This window comes from Bos mutus, chromosome 19 (genome assembly GCF_027580195.1).
Source record: "Bos mutus isolate GX-2022 chromosome 19, NWIPB_WYAK_1.1, whole genome shotgun sequence".
Taxonomy (NCBI): Eukaryota; Metazoa; Chordata; class Mammalia; order Artiodactyla; family Bovidae; genus Bos; species Bos mutus.
The window spans coordinates 17,923,519-17,943,855 of record NC_091635.1 but is presented as its reverse complement, the minus strand read 5'-3'; the positions used below and the strand labels follow the sequence as shown (position 1 = coordinate 17,943,855).

The following is a 20,337-nucleotide window of genomic DNA, read 5'->3' as shown; positions in this document are numbered from 1 at the left end:
AACTAGAATATGGAATCAACATGGTACCTCCTGTCCAGTGCCAGCTTTGTGAGCATATCACCTGCCACCAGCATCCCATGAAGGGCCCCGTGCTTAGTCTAACTCTGTGTTTTCACCACCTGAAATTGTAACCATTTACAGGGCCTCACATTATAATCCTGCATCGGACCCCACCCACTATGGAGTGTACCCCAGAATATCACCTTGTTCCAGGAGAGGGATCCTACTATGGGGTGGGAAGAGATAGGACTGGAAAAGGAAGTGGGGTTCATGGACAGAGGGCCTTGAATTCTATGCTGTACTGCTCAGACTTTATCCTGTAGAAAGATAGAAGGTTATTTTTTCAAATTTTAAACTTTTTTAAGAGTTTAAATTTTAAACTTTTTTGTATTAGGGCACAGCTGATCAACAATGGTGTGGTAGTTCCAGGTGAACAGCTAAGGATCTCAGCCATATCTGTACATGTATCCATTCTTCCCCAAACCCTCCTCCCATCCAGGCTAACATAACACTGAGTAAAGTCCCATGTGCTGTACAGTAGCACTTTGTTGATTATTCATTTTAAGTGGAGCAGTGTATACATGACCTTTCCAAACTCCCTAGCTATTCCTTCCCCTCCCCACCTAGGCGACCATAAGTCTGTGAGTTTCTTTCTGTTTTGTAAGTTCATTTGTATCATTTCTTTTTAGATTCTACCTATGAGGGATGTCATATCATAGTTCTAGAAGGTATTTTTTGAGCAGCACAGTTATATGGTAACATTGAGATTTTAGGACAAATAATCTTGTGATTACAATGAATGGGGGAGACACGGCTGGTGTGAAGACCCTTATCAGGATCCATTAGCAAAGTAAGAAAGTTCACTTAGACATGGTGAGAACAGAGAGGAGAGGTAAAATTTGAGAAACAAATGGAAAAGAGGAATCACTGTGTCTTGATAATAAATCGAAGACGGAGAGACAGAGACAGTTGAATCAAATTTACATGACAATTTCTTTCCCCAGGCTTTTGCAAAAAAAGATAAAAATAAAACGACAAACACTAAAGCACGGTGACTGTAATTATTGGTGGCAAAATTGGTAAGTCTGTCAGGGGCCTCTGAGGCAAGGCTTTCATTGGCAGAAAGGCGAGTGGGTTAACATTGTTCAATCTTTCATTTTATCCACTCAGTATTTACTGATCTCTTCCTAAACATCTAGATACCACTTTAGGTATTAAAGATCTGGCTGCAAATAAAGCAGTCACAGGCTCTGCCTATGAAAATTTTACAGCCTAGGAGGGAAAAGATGTTAAACAATTACAATTGTGGGTATATGGTGAATGGGAAGTGGCACGTCATTTTGAATCAGAGAGACTTTTCTGGTCTTTTCTCCCAGGAAACTTAAACAAATAAATAAATGGAGTTGTTAAGCCCATGACACTTAATTTGCTACCTTTCCATTTCACTAAACTACAGCCTACTTTGTGTGTGTCTGTGTGTGTGTGTGTGTGGGGGGTGTGTGTGTGTGTGTGTGCAATGGTAATTTCCGTTTCCAAAAGACTTGGCTTCCCCGATGAGAAGGGGAGATTTTGACAGAGTAAAAGATAAAAGAGAAAATGAGAAGCAAGTGATACTTGCCTTCCGTTCCCTTCTGAATGGTTTTCCACTGAATTACCAGGCAATGCTCTTTTGACCTACTACAGAGATGGGTTTTGTGTAGCCAAGATGTTCCCACTGGATGGCCTCTCACCCAGCGAGGCTGGGCTTTTCCCTAGAAATTTTGGAAATAGGACTGGGAGACAGATGTCTATTTTGGAGCTGTGAGGAGTGGCCATTTTCAACCACATGAACTGGACAGATGGTGAACCTGGCTGACAGGATGCAAAGAGCCAGTGAGAGTGTGGCTGGAGGGTGTTCCAGTCCCCAATTCCAGCCCATCCTCCTCTATGGATCAATCACGTTCCTGTTGCTGAGTTCCATGAGACATCCCTGTATGCTTATAAGCTTTTCTGTTTAAGCTTGTTCAGGAATTCTATTTAATTCTCTACTGTTTGCAAACCAAGATGCTCCCTACTGATTAGCATTGAAGAGGGACAGCCGGTGGCAGTGGAAAGTTACCAGGACAAGCAAGCAAAGCTCTGAGACCTATTTTTAAATCCTGGTTCACTAATCAAAATCCCTAAGGTATGGACCCAGGGTTTGTAAAGGTGGCCAAAACATATACTGCAAAGTGTGACATTGGCAGAGCCTGGAAGCCGGGATAGGCATGTTGCAGGAAACGTCTCTGAGTGGTGTTAATGTTGCATCTTCTCTCTGTGGGGCCAGGTAAGGACCTCAAGCCCTAGACAGAGCAGAGCATCAGCCAGCTGCAGGTTCTCCCCTCAGAAGGGGCAGTCATATCTGTCCATAATGTAGGCATTGAACTTCTTTTGTTGACCTCCACCCTGGGTTTTGGGCTTCCTGGGTGGCTCAGCAGTAAAGAATCCACCCACAATGCATGGGACATGAGTTCTAACCCTGGGTCGGGAAGATCTGCTGGAGGGGTAATGGCTTCCCACTCCAGTATTCTTGCCTGGGAAATCCCGTGGACAGAGGAGCCTGGGGGGCTACAGTCCATGGGGTTGAAATGAGTCAGACATGACTGAGCAACTAAAAAACAACCACACCCTGGGTTTAGCTGAACCGACCTTCAGGTACAACCCCTGACTTTGACATCACTGTCTTCAAGGACACAGGCCAGTGGATGGTTTTGTGAAAAGCAACAAGCAAGGGACTTCTCTGGTGGTCCAGTGGCTAAGATTCCAGGCTCCCAATGCAGGGAGCCCAGGTTCGATCCCTGGGCAGGGAACTAGATACCACATGCCTCAGTTAATAATTAGCATACTGCAACTAAAGATTCCCACATGCTGCAACTAAGACCTGGCTCAGTCAAATAAATAAATATTTAATTAAAAAAATAAGATGTTTAAAAAAAGGAAAGAAAGTAACAAGCAGGACCACCCCCAGAAGTTTCAGTGATGTTCTGGGCTGGAAGCTGATACTGTTGGACACAGACTGTTGAAATAACTGCTCTCTTCTTGTCCAATAGGTGGCCTGCCTCAGAATCCTTTCCTCTACCTGCCACTTCATGGCAAATAGATGGGAAAACAATGGAAACAGTGACAGAATTTTTTTTTTTTTTGAGCTGAAAAATCACTGCAGATGGTGACTGCAGCCATAAAATTAAGAGACGCTTGCTCCTTGGAAGAAAAGTTATGACCAACCTAGACAGCATATTAAAAAGCAGAGACATTATTTTGCCAACAAAGGTCTGTCTAGTCAAAGCTATGGTTTTCCAGTAATCATGTATGGATGTGACAGTTGGACTGTAAAGAAAGCTGAGCACCGAAGAATTGATGCTTTTGAACCGTCATGTTGGAGAAGACTCTTGAGGGTCCCTTGGACTGCAAGGAGATCCAACCAGTCCAGCCTAAAGCAAATCAGTCCTGAATGTTTATTGGAAGGACTAATGCTGAAGTTGAAGCTCTAATACTTTGGCCACCTGATGTGAAGAGCTGACTCATTGGAAAAGACCCAGATGCTAGGAAAGATTGAAGGCAGGAGGATAGGGGGACAACAGAGGACGAGATGGTTGGATGACATCACTGACTCGACCGACATGAGTTTGAGTGAGCTCTGGCGGTTGGTGATGGACAGGAAAGCTTGGCGTGCTGCAGTTCATGGAGTTGCAAAGAGTTGGACACCAGTGAGCGACTGAACCGACTGACCTGGTATTTTCCAACTCTGGGACAAACTGCCCTCCCAGGAGCAGCCTGCATCACTTGTGGGTCTGATGCTGTCTCGGTTGGGGTACACAGGCATCAGCCCACCTGGTACAGAGGACACAAGCTGATGAGAGCTGAGAGAAGGTGGCCTTTTAGGCCAGGTTGTCTACACTGTTCCTGCCCCAACCCTGGCCGTGTTTTTCAAACAAGGCTGAAAGCCAGGGATTATCTTCGTGTGTCCTGTTGACATCTGAGCACACTCTGCTCCTCACCTTCAGAGTCCAGGCACCAACAATAACTGTTCCCTTGGCCACTTACCCTGTGCACTGACATGCAGCCAAGGGGTCACAGTGACCAAGAAGGACAGAAGTGGACCGTCCACCCATCCATGTCTGGGGACACCCAGAAAGAGGAGGAGAAAATGACCATCGGGTGACTGAAGTAACCCTTTGTGGTCAGACGGAGAAGGGGAGCCTAGGGGCTGCTAGACTGGCCTGAGCGGTCCTCATGGATGAGCACGGGAAAGAGGCTGGGGCCAGGCACCACAGTTCTTTCTTCACCTCACAAGACGTCCTGACTCTACTTCCTTTGAGACACAGAAGGAGACACACGAATTCAGGTCAGCTTCCAGCGCTGGACACACATCGGGTAGAAAACCATGGGCATGTTCACATGCCAAGAGCCCCAGCTCGGGCTGACCACGCGGTTGTTTCAATGATTAAGCCTCACGCACAGAGTCGAGTTGTTTGAGAACGACGTCTGCTCACACAAACACTGCAAAGCGACCCTTTCCCTAAGCACCATGCTCTCAGTTTGTCAAAACATTTGAAGAAGACTAATTCAGGCCTCAAAAGGAATTCTCTCTCACGCAGCCAGCTGCCAGGTCTGTGAGCCGAAGGCTTTATGTTACAATATTTCAAGACACTAGAGACAGGAGGAACGCGGGCCTCGAGTGGACGTCCCGTGGGGCTGACGACGTCAATAAGGGGACCGAAGGCTCTTCACCTGCTCTCTGGCAGGGGGGATGGGACGAGGAAGCCAGCTCTGGCCAGTCTAGATGCCTGTGAAGAGCAGTACAGGGCAGGAGTCACAGACGTGGGCTCTGAAGCCAGGGGTAGGTGCGTTCAAGTCCCAGCTTTTCCATTTACTACTCGTGGAGTTTTATGAGATGTCCTTTGGGGCTGGGTGCTCCAATTTCTCCATCCATGAATGTGGGGGGACAGACAGGGGGCCAACGTACCACCCCCTAGGACTGTTGTGAGGAGTCAGTTCGTGTAACATATACGTGATGTGCTAATAGCCGTACTCAGTAAGCAGTGAGCACGTGATCATTCTTGGGGTGCTCTAAAGGACTGTGGTGCGTGTCCCCAAAGTCCTCCCTGTGTGGGGAGGACCAGCCAGCCTCGGGCCACGCTGTCATCAGAACTGCCCACTGAGCCCTGCCCGCTCAGCCGTGGGGAAATTTTTTCCTCCATCGCAAACAGGTCCCTGGAGCGCAGAACAGCAACTCAGCAACTGACATAAACAATTTCAAACAATCATTTCAAAAGACAAATGGCTCCATTTGGGCATCAAGATTCCTCCCAGAGGCTTTCCCTGCCTGTTTATGTGTTCCGTGGCCTCCAGCCACAAGTGAATTAGGCGGACAGCGCGCTCATGCCCGGGGAGGCGGGAAGGGCCTGTGCGGACCAGCACCTGCTATTTGACCTGCTTTCCTTGAAAGCTGATGCTGGGGGTGGGGGATTCTGGAGGAAAGAAACTCGCATTTCCACCTGCCAGTGCCCACCTGTCATGGGAAACATTGTGAGATACAGGGAAAATAGAAAGTGTAGGTATATTACAATTTTTTACACATTAGAAAATAATCTTGGCCCTTTTTTTTTTTTTTTAACAAGGTTTTGCAACAATCAAAAATAATATTTCAGGACTTCCCTGGTGGCTGCTACTGCTAAGTCACTTCAGTTGTGTCCGACTCTGTGTGACCCCAGAGATGGCAGCCCACCAGGCTCCCCCGTCCCTGGGATTCTCCAGGCAAGAACACTGGAGTGGGTTGCCATTTCCTTCCCTGGTGGCACAAGTGGTCAAAGAAGATGCCTGCCAATGCAGGAGATGTAAGAGAGGCAGGTTCGATCCTTGGATTGGGAAGATCCCCTGGGGGAGGAAATGGCAACCCACTCCAGTATTCTAGCTGGAACATTTCCTGTCTCTGGGACGTTCCATGGTGCTGGGTTCTAGTCTATGTGCTAAGACCAGAAACTTCTGCAGAGGGTGGTGTTTTACCGAAGCCAAAGTCTCCTTTGTTTCTATGCCTATTCAGTTCTCTCAGTAGAACTTGCTGAATTCCACCTCTCCTAATTCAGTCCTTTCTGTCTTGAAGCCAGAGGAGATAGCTGCTTCCTGCTAAAACAGCTCTAAGCAGGACCATTTATTTTGTTGAGAGTGACTGGCTTTGAAAAAGCCAGGCGTCCACCCATCTCTGCACCATCCCCATGGCTTCCCCCTGGCTGTGTGTTCCTCAGAGGAACCACGTGGCCAACTTGGTTCTGGGAGCCCAGAGCCCAGGCTCTGCTTCTAAATCTACTAAGTGACCTTGGGCAAATTTCTTAACATCCCTGACCCTCAGGTCTCCTCATCCGCACGACCAATTCTGCAATCTCACAGAGTTGTTATGAAGATATAGGCACAACGACTTGAGAGTTTAATTCACCATAAAAATAAAAGATGTTATAATTTAGCAGACTGCTGTCTGAACCCCAGGCACTGCTCCCTGTAGTCAGAGCTCTCCACCTTGGTTTCAGCTTTAGACAGAATGACATTTTCAGTTGTCTAGGTGGAGGATCTGGGATATCAGGGGAGCTGGAAGAACAGTCATGAGCCATGCTCATCCTTAGAGCTGACTGGTAACCTTGCAAGATTCGGCTCTCACCGGAAACACATTAAGACCTGAGCTGAACAACCACCACCTCTGTCTGGAGAATGAAAATGATAACAATGTCTTCCTCAAAAAGTTTTTTTTGAAAGAGAGGGAAAGTGATAGTATGTATATAAAACATTTATAGAATATATTGCAAATGCTGCAGTGATAATGATTATCTGTATTACTTGCAAACACCACCTGGGGTTGAAAAGGAATGAGGGACTTCCTTGGTTGTCCAGTGGTTAAGACTTCATTTTCCAATGCAGAGGGTGCAGGTTCAATTCCCAGCTGGGGGGTGGGGCTTAGATCCCGCATGACTCAGGGCCAAAAAACCAAAACATAAGACAGAAACAATATTGTAACAAATTCAGTAAAGATATTAAAATGGTCCAAGGACTTTCTTGTTGATCCAGTGGCTAAAACTCCACACTCCCAATATGGGGGCCTGGGTTCGATCCCTGGTCAGGGAACTAGATCCCATATGCTGTAACTAAGATGCGGCACAGACAAATAAATAAACAAATAAAAATAAATATTTAAAAAATGGTCCACATTACAAGATATTTTAAAAAAAGAAAGCAATGAAGAGAGTTAGCAGCAAATCTTATGACATAATCATCAGAGGCTAGTGGTTGGTAATTTACAAACAATATGATATTTTATAATAATATTAAAGGTATTTAAAAATACTGTACAACAGCCTATAGTATATGGATGTAGGTAAGGAGAAGGCAATGGCAACCCACTCCAGTACTCTTGCCTGGAAAATCCCATGGACGGAGGAGCCTGGAAGGGTGCAGTCCATGGGGTCACTAAGAGTCGGCACGACTGAGCAGCTTCACTTTCACTTTTCACTTTCATGCATTGGAGAAGGCAATGGCAACCCACTCCAGTGCTCTTGCCTGGAGACTCCCAGGGACAGGGAGCCTGGTGGGCTGCCGTCTATGGGGTCGCACAGAGTCAGACACGACTGAAGCGACTTAGCAGCAGCAGCAGCAAGGATAAAATCATGAATACTAATCTGTGAATAAAAGTGCTAGCTTTGTTGAAGTCTATAGACACATGAAGGCAAAAGGAGAAGGGGGCAGCAGAAGAAGGGATGGTTGAATGGCGTCACTGATTCAATGGACATGAGTTTGACAAACTCTGGAAGAGAGTGAAGGGTAGGGGAGCCTGGAGGCTGCAGTCCCTGGGGTCCCAGAGTTGGACACAACTTAGCAACTGAACAACAGCAAGCACATCCCTGTACTAGATCAAGTACTTTTTATTTGCCTTTTCACTACAGCCACACAAAATTTCCACAGAGCGGGCAGTTTTTGGTACCATGTTCTCAGATGGATAAGAGGAGAGCTTGAAGAACATGCTCAAGTTCACACGATCAGGAATGGAGGAGCCACAATCTGAACCAGGTCAATGAGACAGCAGGGTCTGTATCACAACATACATATTGGAATTTTCCGACATAAATTAACCAGAGGGATTGTCAGTGTTCAGTCTCAGCTGGGGACCAGGTTTTCTCTGTTGTAGTTTGAATGTGAACATGCTCTTGGATTAGTGGGAATTTATAACAACTTCAACCTCCCAGGTATTCAGCCAACTTGGCTCAGCAGCTCTTCCCATCAGGAATCTTTATCTCCTGTGACTCCATGGCTTAAACATAAACATGCAAGCAAAGCCCACTGCTAATGTATGAATCACCCAAGTTATTCTTGATGACTACAGAAGATGCAGGAGACACTGAATAGATCTTTGAAATAAGGAATATAGGAATATAAGAAAGAATATAAGAAAAATTAAAAATTACTTATTGTCTAGATACCCGGAGATCATCACTGAGAATGGGTCTTTTTAGACTTTATTCTATGCTTGAGCACTTCTGGTAGTTTCTGGTATGTTTTGATCCCTAATTTGCTGAGTTTAAAATATTTCAACTTTCAAAGTAGTTTCTGTTTAAAGGGAACCCTCATGCACTATTGGTGGGAATATAAATTGGTGCCTCCACTGCGGAAAATAGTATGGAAGTTCTTCAAAACACTAGAAATACAACAACCAAATGATTCAGCAATTCCACTCCTGGGTATACATTAAAAAAAATGTTAATTTGAAAAGATACACACACCCCAACATTCACAATATTATTGTCTATAAGTGCCAAGATATAGAAATAATCAGAGTGTGCATCAACACCTGGATAAAGATAAATAGATGAAGAAGACACGGTATTTACACACAGTGGAATATTACTTGACCATAAAGAAGAATGAAAATTTGTCACTTGCAGCAACATGGATGGATTTGGAGGGCATTATGTTAAGTGAAATAAGACATATAAAAAAAGATAAATGTTGTATGATACCACTGACATGTGGGATTTTAAAAATACAACAAGCCATAATACCTAAATTATAACAACGAAAGAAGCAGACTCACATATATAGAGAACAAACTGGTGGTTTCCAGTGGAGAAGAGGGAGAGGACCAGTATAGGTGTAGGGGATTAAGAGGTACAAACTGCTGGGTATAAAATAGGCTCAAGGATGTGTTATACAACATGAGGGATATAGTCAACATTTTGTAATAACTATAAATGGAAAGTAACTTAAAAATTGTATAAAAATTTTAAAAATACAAAAAATAAACGAATGCTTTTTAATTGCCATTTGATCAAGAAATGAGATAATATATAACATTTACTGACAATTCTCTGTGTTTGGGGAGGGCACTAAATTTAAAACTGTCTTATAGGGAGGTGGGAAGAAGGTTGAAGAGAGAAGGGACATAAATATACCTGTGGCTGATTCATGTTGATGTTTGGTAGAAACCAACACAATTCTATAAAGCAATTATCCTTCAATTGAAAAATAAATAAATTTAAAGAAAATTTTCTTCTAACATTTTATGCCTCATCAGTTACTCTCTGTAAAACTGAGTATCAAAAAGTTCCATGTGATTATTTGGCAAAACTAATACACTTATGTAAAGTTTAAAAATAAAATAAAAAAAAAAAAAAAAAAAAGGAGAGGAAAAAAAAAAAAGTTCCATGTGGAACTTTACCTCGGATAAGAAGCCAGACCAACCAGTCGTGAGGACAACAAAATTGAATGACTTCCTGAAAGGAGAGTTCCCGGAAATAGGAAAGTAAAAAGCTGCTTATGGGGTATTTTCAAGTCATTATCTGTGGAATAGGGACATTCCTGGGGGCTACTGGACTATATTTAATGAGAAAGAACTGATGCCTTTGTACCATTTAAGAGTCTAAGGGGAAAGAGATGCAGATTGAGGGCTGGATAACTTACTTGAGAGGCAGTTCAGATGGAGATGTTAGGCAAGACATACTGAGAATTTGACAGGCTGTAATCACTGACCATTGCTACACATACCCAGTGATGACTGAGGTTCTAGATGGGGACCCAATAAATACATTTTGCAATGTTACAGTGGCTTAATCCACTGCTTCTACTGCTTGAATCCTATTGCTTTCTCTAATGATCTAAGGTATCTGAATACAGCAAACATCAACTGGAGTGGCTGAAATGTAAGAGAAGTATTCTAGTAGTATCTATAGGGGAATAGGAGAATTTATCTTCCTTCAACTAACAGGAGAAAAGAAAGAAATGATTCTTTCTTCAGTGGTTCCAGGGAGCACTTTGCTACGCTCTGTAAAAATTAAAGTCAGGAATCAGCTTTATTTATTCTAAATTTCTGGGAATAAATGGTACATCTTATTGTGACAAAATTTGGAGATCCTTGTTTTTTACCTAAAAATATTAATTCAGAGAATTCTCTGGTGGTCCAGCAGTCAGGATTCTGCACTCTCACTGAAGAAGGTGTGGGCTCAATTCCTGGTCAAGGAACGAAGATCCCACAAGCCATGCAGTGTGACAGAAAAAAAAAAATTTTTTAAAGCAATTCAAATCTAGTTAAGTAAAGCTTGACTTACCAGCTATTCTGGATGATGTCAGGATGGAAATGACTGCAAATCGCTGATTTAAATAAATGCTCTCTGCTCAATAAAGCTGAAAATCTGAGTACTTAAATCATAAGACTGCAAAAATTTGTTATTTGGCTAATGGTTGTGCTGATGTCTTAAAAATCATATTTAGGACTTCCATGGTGGTTCAGTGGTTAAGAATCCACCTGCTAATGCTGGGGACATGGGTTCAATCCCTGGTCCAGGAAGATTCCACATGCCATGGTGTAGCTAAGACCATGCACCGCAACTACCGAGCCTCGCTCTAGAGCCTGTGCTCCACAACAAGAGAAGCCCCCACAAAGAGAAGCCCATCCCCACAACTTGAGAGTAGCCTCCGTTTGCTGCAACGAGAGAAAGGCTGTGCATAGCAACAAAGACCCAGTGCAGCCCAAAATTAACTAATTAAAAAAAATTTTATGTATGTCTATCGAACTCACCATTCCATGCCTCTCTCTTGTGCAATTCACAAGCCACCAGATCAAATAATCCCTTCTCACATGGGGAATGCAGAGAAAGCCTCAGTAATTCTATGAAGGTCTTTCCCTCACAAATGGCAGGAACCATTTTGCCAGCATGGAAACAGGTACCCAGTGAGCTGAGCTGACTTTCCCAAGATTGTGAGTCAGAGAGTGGGTGTGTGGGCTCCTGCATAGGTCTAAGTTCTACCCACTGGAGAGCGGGCATAAGACTTCAAAGGCTGGTACCTGGGAAACACACTTGCTGACTTCACCTTCCTGATCCAGGCAGAGATGCAAGACAGCTAGTCACTATCCGATAGAGGACCAGTGCGCTCGTGCTACATGAGAATGAAGCAGATGAAAGACTACGTTATGCTCCAACACCTCCTATTCAGGTTTGGCTTTTCTGAGGTACATGAAACCCTATCCCTCCAGTTGAGCACTTGGACATCTGCCATGCAATTCTATTAATTGTCCAGTTCAACTCAATTAGATCAGAAGCCATTAAATTTGGTTCAGTTCAATTTGACAAAATCTTACTGTGTCTATCATGCACTGTAGCAGATAAAAGAGGAAGGCCACTCTTTATGGTCTTAAAAAACATTTTCATTTTTCCAAAGATCCCAGGTACATTAAATTGGATTCATTATTGTCCTTAGTACAGGTCACATTGTCATCACTGACCCATGAATGTTGTTGTTTAGCCACTAAGTTGTGTTTGATTCTTTTCGACTCCATGGACTGCAGCATGCCAGGCTCCTCTGTCCTTCACTGTCTCCCGGAGTTTGCTCGGATTTATGTCCACTGAGTCAGTGATGCTATCTTACCATTTCATCCTCTGCAGCCCTCTTCTCCTTTGCCTCCAGTCCTTCCCAGCATCAGGGTCTTTTGCAGTGAGTTGGCTCTTCGCATCAGGTGGCCAAAGTAAGGAGCTTCAGCTTTAGCATCAGTCCTTCCAATGAATATTCAAGGTTGATGTCCTTTACTATTGACTGGTTTGATCTCCTTGCAGTCAAAGGGACTCTCAAGAGTCTTTTCCAGCACCACAATTTGAAAGCATCAATTATTCAGCACTCAGCTTTCTTTATGGACTAACTCTCACATCTGTACATGACTACTGGAAAAACCATAGCTTTGACTATATGGACATGTGTTGGCAAAGTGATATCTCTGCTTTTTAATATGCTGTCTAGGTTTATCATAGCTTTTCTTCCAAGAAGCAAGCATCTTTCAATTTAATTCATTTGATTAAAAATCAGCATGCATGTCACCACCAATCAAGCTAAAACCAGCATCGTGATAACCTTTCTCTTCCCTTGGACCACATTCGTATCTACTCTCCCCGTGTCTCCCACTTCAGAGGCAACTACTTTTCAGAATTCTGTATTTATATCCACTCATTCTTTTTTTTGTTGTTCTAGTTTTAAGCCCCTACCCTTGACACCAATATGCCTAAAATATATATAAAAACATACCCCGTTTACTTTTATTGTTTCTGAATAGTCTTTGGTGGGAAAATAAAATGTACTCATTCAAGGCATTTTTAACAGTGCCTAATCTATGCCCATCACCGTTTTCAGTGCCAGGGAAGAAAGCAGTGAAAATGAAGGAACAAACAAAAATTCCTGCCCTCGTGGACAAATAAACAAATAACCAAGTAAAAAGTTTAGTGTCTGCTGTAGTGGTTAGAGCTAGGGATAATAATAAGGATGGTTAGGTGTGGAGGGGAATTTGGGAGTGTTGCCATGGTAATGAAGATGCTAGGGAAGCCAACCGCCTCCGAGTATATGAGGTGAAAGTAATGGTCTCAGGCAGGTGACCTGACTGAATATTCCTCTAGCTTTTTAAAAAAATTTACTTATTTACTTATTTTTGGCTGCATCGCGCCAGCTTCACTCTGGTTGTGGTGCCCTGCAGCATGTGGGATCTTAGTTCCCTGACTTGGGATTGAACCTACATCCCCCTGCATTGGAAGGCGAGTTCTTAACCACTGGACTATCGGGGAAGTCCTCCCCCTCTAGTTTTTATAAAAGATTTAAAATTCCTATTTAGGACTTGAAATACACTCATCTTCTAGGATCCAGCTAACTGTGTTGTCACATGGATTTTTAGACAGCACAGCTTAAAGGAATCACACACAGAGAATTAGAGGGTTGGCTCTAACATCCCATGTGAGGACATGGGCTAGGTCTTTTCTGTTCCCCAAACAGACTCCCAGCTCCTAACACAGACTCCATTACAAGGGCAACAGGAAAGAGATATCTCATGCATGTCTGTTGAATGAATACATAAATATGTAACTCTCATATAGCATTTTTCAGCACTTTCCAGGTGGCCTGTGAGCTCCTAGGGGACAGGCATTATATATAAGCCTCTGCTGGATATTCCTGGGATGGGGCATTGGTGACAATAAATAACAGAGGTTTGAGGAGTGAGGCGGGGGAAGGAAAAGCATCAGAGTTTACACCTGGCTGGTGTGGAGGGCCTGTCCGCGACCTATGTGTAGAGATTAACCCCGTTAGAGAAATCACGCTCGGAAACTGTGAGGCTCTCTGTCCAGAAAAAATTTTCCATGATGTGTCTGTCCAGCTAAACTTGCCCTCTGAGGTGCTGTGTGAATAAAGGTGAAACATGCCTGGGAATCACTGCCTTTTAGAAGCTCATAACTGACATTAGAAATAGTAAAGTCTTCAGAAATTCTGCAATTAAAAATCCAATTTAATTTTTCACTATACTCTGTTCCCTCTTTCCATTTTCTGGTGTTGATGTGAGCTATTTTTTTTTAGAAGCCTTTATTGAGTTTGTTACCATATTGCTTCTGTCTCATGTTTTGTTTTTTTTCCCTGAGAGGGAAATCCCCAACCAGGGATCGAACCTGAACCCCCTGCATTAGAAGGTGAAGTCTTAATGCCTGGACCACCAAGGAAGTCCTTGCATCCCTCAAATTTCCTGCTGAACAACTTTAACATACTATGAAATGAGTCTTCTGGGGACCACCCTGTGGACAACAATGGGATTAAGGCTGGACAATCCATATGCAGGGAAAAGGGCTGAAGTACAGTCTGTAGGACAGAGGCATGTGGAGGGGTTACAGTGAGGAATGGCATAGTGGCCGCTACTATCATAAGGTAGAATAATGTCTCCTTCCCCACAGATGTGCACATCCTAACCCCTGGGGCCTATGAGTATGTGACCTTAGCTGTTCTTATGGACTGAACTGTGCCCCCCACCCATCCACCACATACCACATTCACATGCTGAAGCCCTAACCTCCGTATGTGATAGTATTTTTTTTTTTTTTTTTTACAGACTTGGTTTATTTATTTTACTTATTTGGCTGGCTGGGTTTCAGTTGCAGCATGCAGGATCCAATTTCCCGACCAGGAATCAAACCAAAATCCTCTGCATTGGGAGATTGGAGTCTTAACCACTGGACCATCAGGGATGTCCTTGGAGATGAAGCCTTTGGGAATAATTAGGTTTAGACGAGGACTCGATAGTGGGCCCCTTGTGATGAGATCAGGGTCCTATGAGAAGAGATCAGAGAGCTCGCTGTCTGTCTGCCTATCTTCCTCTCTGCCATGTGAGGACACAGTGCGAAAGCGACCGTCTGCAAGCCAGGGAGAGAACTCCGACCAGAAAATTACCATGATGGTAATGTTGGATTTCCAGCCCCCAGAGAAAATAAATGTCTGTTGTTTTGCTACCCAGGCTATGGTGTTTAGTTCTCGCAAAATTCCAAATTACGAAAAGAACACTGAATATATGAAGCAATTGAAAAGACTGCCTTCAGAATAATCTTAGGATAATAATGGGCTAATCATAAAGTCAGGGCTTCCCTGGTGGCTCAGTGGTAAAGAACCCGCCTGCCAAAGCAGGAGACGTGGGTTCTATCCCTGAGTTGGGAAGATCCCCTGGAGAAGGAAATAGCAACCTACTCCAGTGTTCTTGCCTGGGAAATCCCATAGACAGAGGAGCCTGGCGGGCTACGGCCTGTGGGGTCACAAAAGAGTCAGACACGATTTAGTGACTGAACAAAACCAACAAATTATAAAGATGGCAGGTGTGAATTATTCATCAATCCACGCAAGACAAACTTACTGAACATCTACTCTATGTCTGGTTCCCCAAGGATATGACAGTTAAATAATGACATAGTGATGCTTTTATGAAGCTTATAGACACTAAAACTTTACAAAAGTACTCAGGCTATTCATTCAGGAAAATTTAAAAACTGACTGCAAAGATGAACCACTCAAATCCTCTATTTTGTAGATGGAAAAAAAAAGAGATCTGAAGAGACCAATTAAATTTGGTGATATACATAGTTTTATAGCCCAGCTACCACAGAAAATGCAGAATGTCCAGTGTAGGTGAAAGTATGCTCCTAATATTGCAACAGGCTAAAAAATTAATCACTGCTTATCTCAAATTCAACTAGGGATCTTGCATTTTGATTTGCTAAATATTGACAACCCTAAATTTCTGGGGGATAGAGTCAAGGTCATGGCAGAAACCAGAGTCCACCTTGGTATGAGCTGTTTGAATGGGAAGAAGAGAAAAAGAGAACAAAGCAAAAGAAACACAATAGTTTTTTAAAAGGGAAACCCACTAATGGACCTCTCTCTCTCCTTTTGATCTTTTGTGCATGGTGTGTGTGTGTGTGTGTGTGTGTGTGCATGTGTGCACACATATGGGTCCTTGTGTCTTCCTGGCAGAGGATTATGGTAATGAGGAAAATTATCAACAGTGATACCGACTACAGATATCGACATAACTAGAAGATGGAATACAATAAAATGTGGTTAATTCAAAAACACTAAAATGACTGCATGTAAGTAAACTGCCTATGATGTATGCCCAACTGACACACAGCCCGATCACAGTTTTACGTATTCTAAATCTTTGCATTTTCACAGAACCATAAAATGTTTCTCAAGGGTGGGAGAAATCACCAAACCTAGCCTAGACATTTACAGATGAAGCAACCAAGAGTCACAGGGAAGAAATGTCAAACCTAGGACCACCCTGTAAATGAATATGAATAATAGAACAGTATTTTTTTTGTGTGGGCTAACTAAGTGCCAGGCATTTTCTTTTTAATGCTCTGCTTGTATTACCACATTTGTCACAACAATCTTATGATTCTTCTTATTATTCAAACAAAACAAATTGAGGCAGAGAAAATTATGTAATTTATCTAAGGTTTCAGGTTACACAGCTGATAAGAACAGGTACCTGCTAAAAATCCAGGGAGTCTGGCATTCCAGTAGGATGAATTTAGATCACTAAACATGTTTGTCCATGTAAACTTTCATGCGTATTGCTCCGGTAGCAGACTTTATAGTTCAATAACAAGGTCACTCAAATACAGTTTATAGAAAGTCAGTTGGAAACGGTTACCATAATGTTAGTTTCAGAGTGGAAACAGTTATCTGCTCCCTTATAAACCAGTCCTACCATCTTACTATGATCAGAGAACAATTGTTTCCTGCTTTTTGAAACATTTTAAATGAAATACACCAGAATCTACTATCAAAGCAAACATTAGCAGTGAGATGGAGTTTTACAAGTTTACATTTTGAGCAGTTTGTGAAAGAAAAGGAGTAGAAAAAAAAAGAAAACAAGAGAGAGAGAGAGAGAGAAATCAAAACAGAGAAGAGGCTTCTTGATCCATTGTTAGCCATAAAGTAAACTGAGGACTCTTGAAGAGGCCCTTGTGCTCTCAAGCTGCCAGCCAGACTTCTGTGTTCCTGCAGCTACAGCAGTAATGATCTCCAGGAAGAATAATCACATAAGAAAAATGATGCCTACTTAGTTTTACATTCAGTTTGTCTTCTTCTCTATCTTTCAAGACATCATCAACTCCTAACATCTCAGATGACCAAAACACTTTGTCCATTTTCAGACCCTCTGTTTCTGTTTATAGAAAGTAGAAGATTAAGCCTGCCTTTGTCTGCTTTGATAGCACGTTTTCCCAAAGCAACACTTTCTGTGACACAAAAGCATGTCCAAGTTAAAACAAACAAACAAACCAAGAACGACAAAAGTGAGGCTGCCATTGGAGTTCTCAGAAGCTCCAGGGTCCAGGTCTGCAAGATCTGCCTGGGAGACACAGGACTCCACCAGCCCACCAAGGCAGGAATTGAGAGAACCGTCCGCCTCTCCTCTGCACTGCAGCTGAAGGAAGCATCGCTTGACAAGCCTGTTTCGAAATTCCACTATCAAGTACATTCCCAAATCCATCCAGAGACAAACCAGGCCCTCCCCTGGCCCTACAGGGAACTGGTGAGGGCGCATCGGAAATGTGTGGAGCTTCTCACAGAACAAACTCACATCCTCTGTTCTTCAGAAAGGTGGCAGTGTTGCCCTGCGGTCCCGACCAAATTGCGAAGTGGTGGCCGTGTCTCTGTGTCTCTAGTGGATTAACGGACCAAGCACCTCACCTCACCACGGAAAGGATGGATTACTCCGCTGCAGAACGTAGTGCCTCACAGACTCGCCCCGGATCTTCAGGGCGCTGAGTCTTGATTCAGGGCGCTTTGTCTTGAGCCCAAGTTCTCAGGTTTTTATCTCGCTTTGACAGTACAGAGCCATAGAAAATCTCCATGGGATCCCACAGACATCTAAAAGCCAGGCGCACCTAAGGAGGTCCCAGAGGGCCCTACTTTACAGCATCCACTCTTCTCATTTTTTGTAACCTCCTTCCAAGTGACATGCTGAGTGGTCCCATGTAGAAAGGCTATGGAAAACTTAGCAAACTATGCCAGCATCCTTATAACACCTGTTATGGGCAATGTTCACACCACAGTTTAAAGTAACTCACAGCATCTTCTGGGCTTCCCAGGTGGCAGTAGTGGTAAAGAACCCGGGCCTCCCAATGCAGGAGGTGCGGGGTCCATCCCTGGGTCAGGAAGATTCCCGGGGAGGAGGGCATGGCAACCCTTTCCAGTATTCTTGCCTGGAGAATCGCATGGACAGAGGAGCCTGGCGCGATACAGTCCACAGGGTTGCAAAGTCAGTCACGACTGCAGCGACTGAGCATGCAGACATGGCATCTTCTAGGTAGAAGCTGTACCATTTATTGAGCGGTTTGTCACCACTTTTCTAAAACCAATATTCTACACAGAGCTGCTGACAAAGAACTGAAGAACTGTCCCTGTCTCGGCGTGCAGACCCGCACACCAATATCTTCCAGGGGCGAGTACACGCAGCGGCCTGTTTGCGGGGCAGTTAAAGGCCCCGTCTCCTCCCCCACTCACCTTCCCTCAGTGTCCGCGGAGAAGTTTCTCTATCGGGACAGAAATTTGGGGGGAAAGTCTCCATTTATAAATATCAGATGGTTTGGGAAAAAATATTTGTGGCACTAGACTTTTTTTTTCCCTACAGTGATGTCATTTTGAATACTTGGTGCGCTCCAAATTTGCTATTTTTACTTTCCCCAAGTGACTTTTTTTGGGAAATACATTTGTTTGGATTAGCTACATTTGAAGTGGCTCCTGTATGTAATGTCCAGCGCCAGGTTCATCTTCTCACAGTTCTCAGCTCTCAAACCTGAAATCCCCATGAGCTCATTTTCAAGGTTATTCCTTTTGGGATGCACCCTCCCCCCACAACTAATTTTTTTTTTTTCTAGACACAGATACAGAAACAAAAATAAAGGGATTGGCCTTCTCACAAACCAAACCACGCTCTGCGGCTCAAAGCATTGACAACAGAAGACATGAAAGCCACCCCCCTCCCCGCCCCACCACCCAGGCTCATAAAATTCTTGACTTCCCAAATGTGCTTCTGGGGGACAGAGGTGCAGGAGCCAAGGCGGGCTCTGAAACGCGCACTGGAAGCAGTGTGCAGCTGAGACGTAGAAGAGGAGGAAGAGCTGAAGAAGGAACGCTCAGTGTCTTCGCCCTACCTGATCTGAACTTGGTCCTAATCAGCAAAGAGTGCTCAGACCCCAGGAGTGTCATGTTGAGTTGAGTCTCAGAGAGCCGCTGGTCCCTTAGCCAGACGCCCCCTGATGTCCACCAGGAACGGGCTCCCGGGAGCTCAGCTGACCGCAGTGAACAACCCAGAATTCATCCAACTCTCCTCGAGCTCCCCTGGGTAGGAGTACAGCGGCAGCCAGGGACCGAAACCAGTGTCCCCGGAAAGCGGCGGCCTCCCCCCTCGCCGCAGCGGGGCTACTGCGCTCTCGGCCGGCGGGACCCTGCGCCTCCTCGGGGTCTGGCCGGGCGCCGCGGGCATCCCAGGCGTGCGCGGCTGATGTCATAGGCTGCCCGCTCCTCGAGCATCCCCACCACGCCTTTATGAAGGTCCCCAGTTTGCTATCTGATCCTTTTTTACTACTGACAGGAGCTCAACCAATCAGGAGGAGCGAGCGGCGCCCGGGACTCTCAGCCGCCGGAGTCCCGGGAGCCGGTCTGGATTCGGGCTGCGCGGGGGTGGGAGGCCGGGATGCGGGGGCGCGGGCGGGGGGCGGAGCCGGGGAGAAGAGGAGCGGAGGGGCGCGGCGCCCGGCGCGTAGGGGGCGGGCCAGGTGGGAGGGTGGGGACCCCCGGGGAGCGGACTTTCCTTGCCCGAAGCCTGGGAGACGGCGGGGGTGCTGTAGGCTGTGTGTGTGTACCACCCCAGGGGGACACTTGCGCTCCCGCGCTCCCGGGGCGCACGGAGCTCTGACAAATAACCTAGGATCCCAGGGTTCCCAGGGTCCTCACGTTCTCTCCCCGTCTGCAGAGGCAGAGACCGAACAAACATCCCGCAGTTCCCGTATCAAACCTGGACACACGTCCACGGAGAAAACGAAACGCCTTTCATTTTTCTAGGAGTCAGAATGGCTGCAGATCCAGCCGGGGCTCAATGCTCTCCCTCCAGGGGGAGAGGCAAGAGTTGGAAGCCCTTTGAAGAGCTTCCTTCCCTTGGGCGGGGCTCAAGGAGGGAGAGTCTCAGGAGCAGAGGGATGTCGGACCTGGGCTTGGGTTCAGGTTGGAAAGACTGACTTTTCCCAGGAGGGGGTCCCTCCTTCCTGAGGGGCAAATCCATCTCGAATCCGACCCCGAGGGATTGCGCATCCAGAATGTGCCAGATGTGCTAGGCGCCTCTGTAAATGAAACCTGCTCTCAAGACCTGAAGAAGTTTGCTTGTTAGCAGCACAGAAAATAAAAACTAAACTATATACACATACAGCGTTGGGTTAAATTTATCTGCAACGTTCTATGCATGTGGGCCTCGAAGTAAGCATCTGTTAC

The 20,337-nt window shown here is 44.9% G+C and overlaps 1 protein-coding gene across 4 annotated transcripts in view; it reads right to left on the bottom strand.

Moving 5' to 3' along the window:
* MYOCD (myocardin) overlaps positions 1-19,482 on the bottom strand; it is a 92,657-nt gene extending 73,175 nt beyond the window's left edge. For 2 of the 4 annotated variants that reach the window (XM_070389522.1, XM_070389520.1), the window contains exon 1: positions 19,005-19,478. Coding sequence is in view for 3 of the 4 variants with exons in the window: in XM_070389520.1 (XP_070245621.1) it covers positions 19,005-19,059 (55 nt within the window). In the remaining variant the exon portion in view is untranslated. Of the gene's footprint in view, positions 1-19,004 lie in introns of all 4 variants that reach the window. The other 2 variants (XM_070389523.1, XM_070389521.1) reach the window with 2 other exon arrangements.
* Between the last annotated feature and the right edge of the window lie 855 nt (positions 19,483-20,337).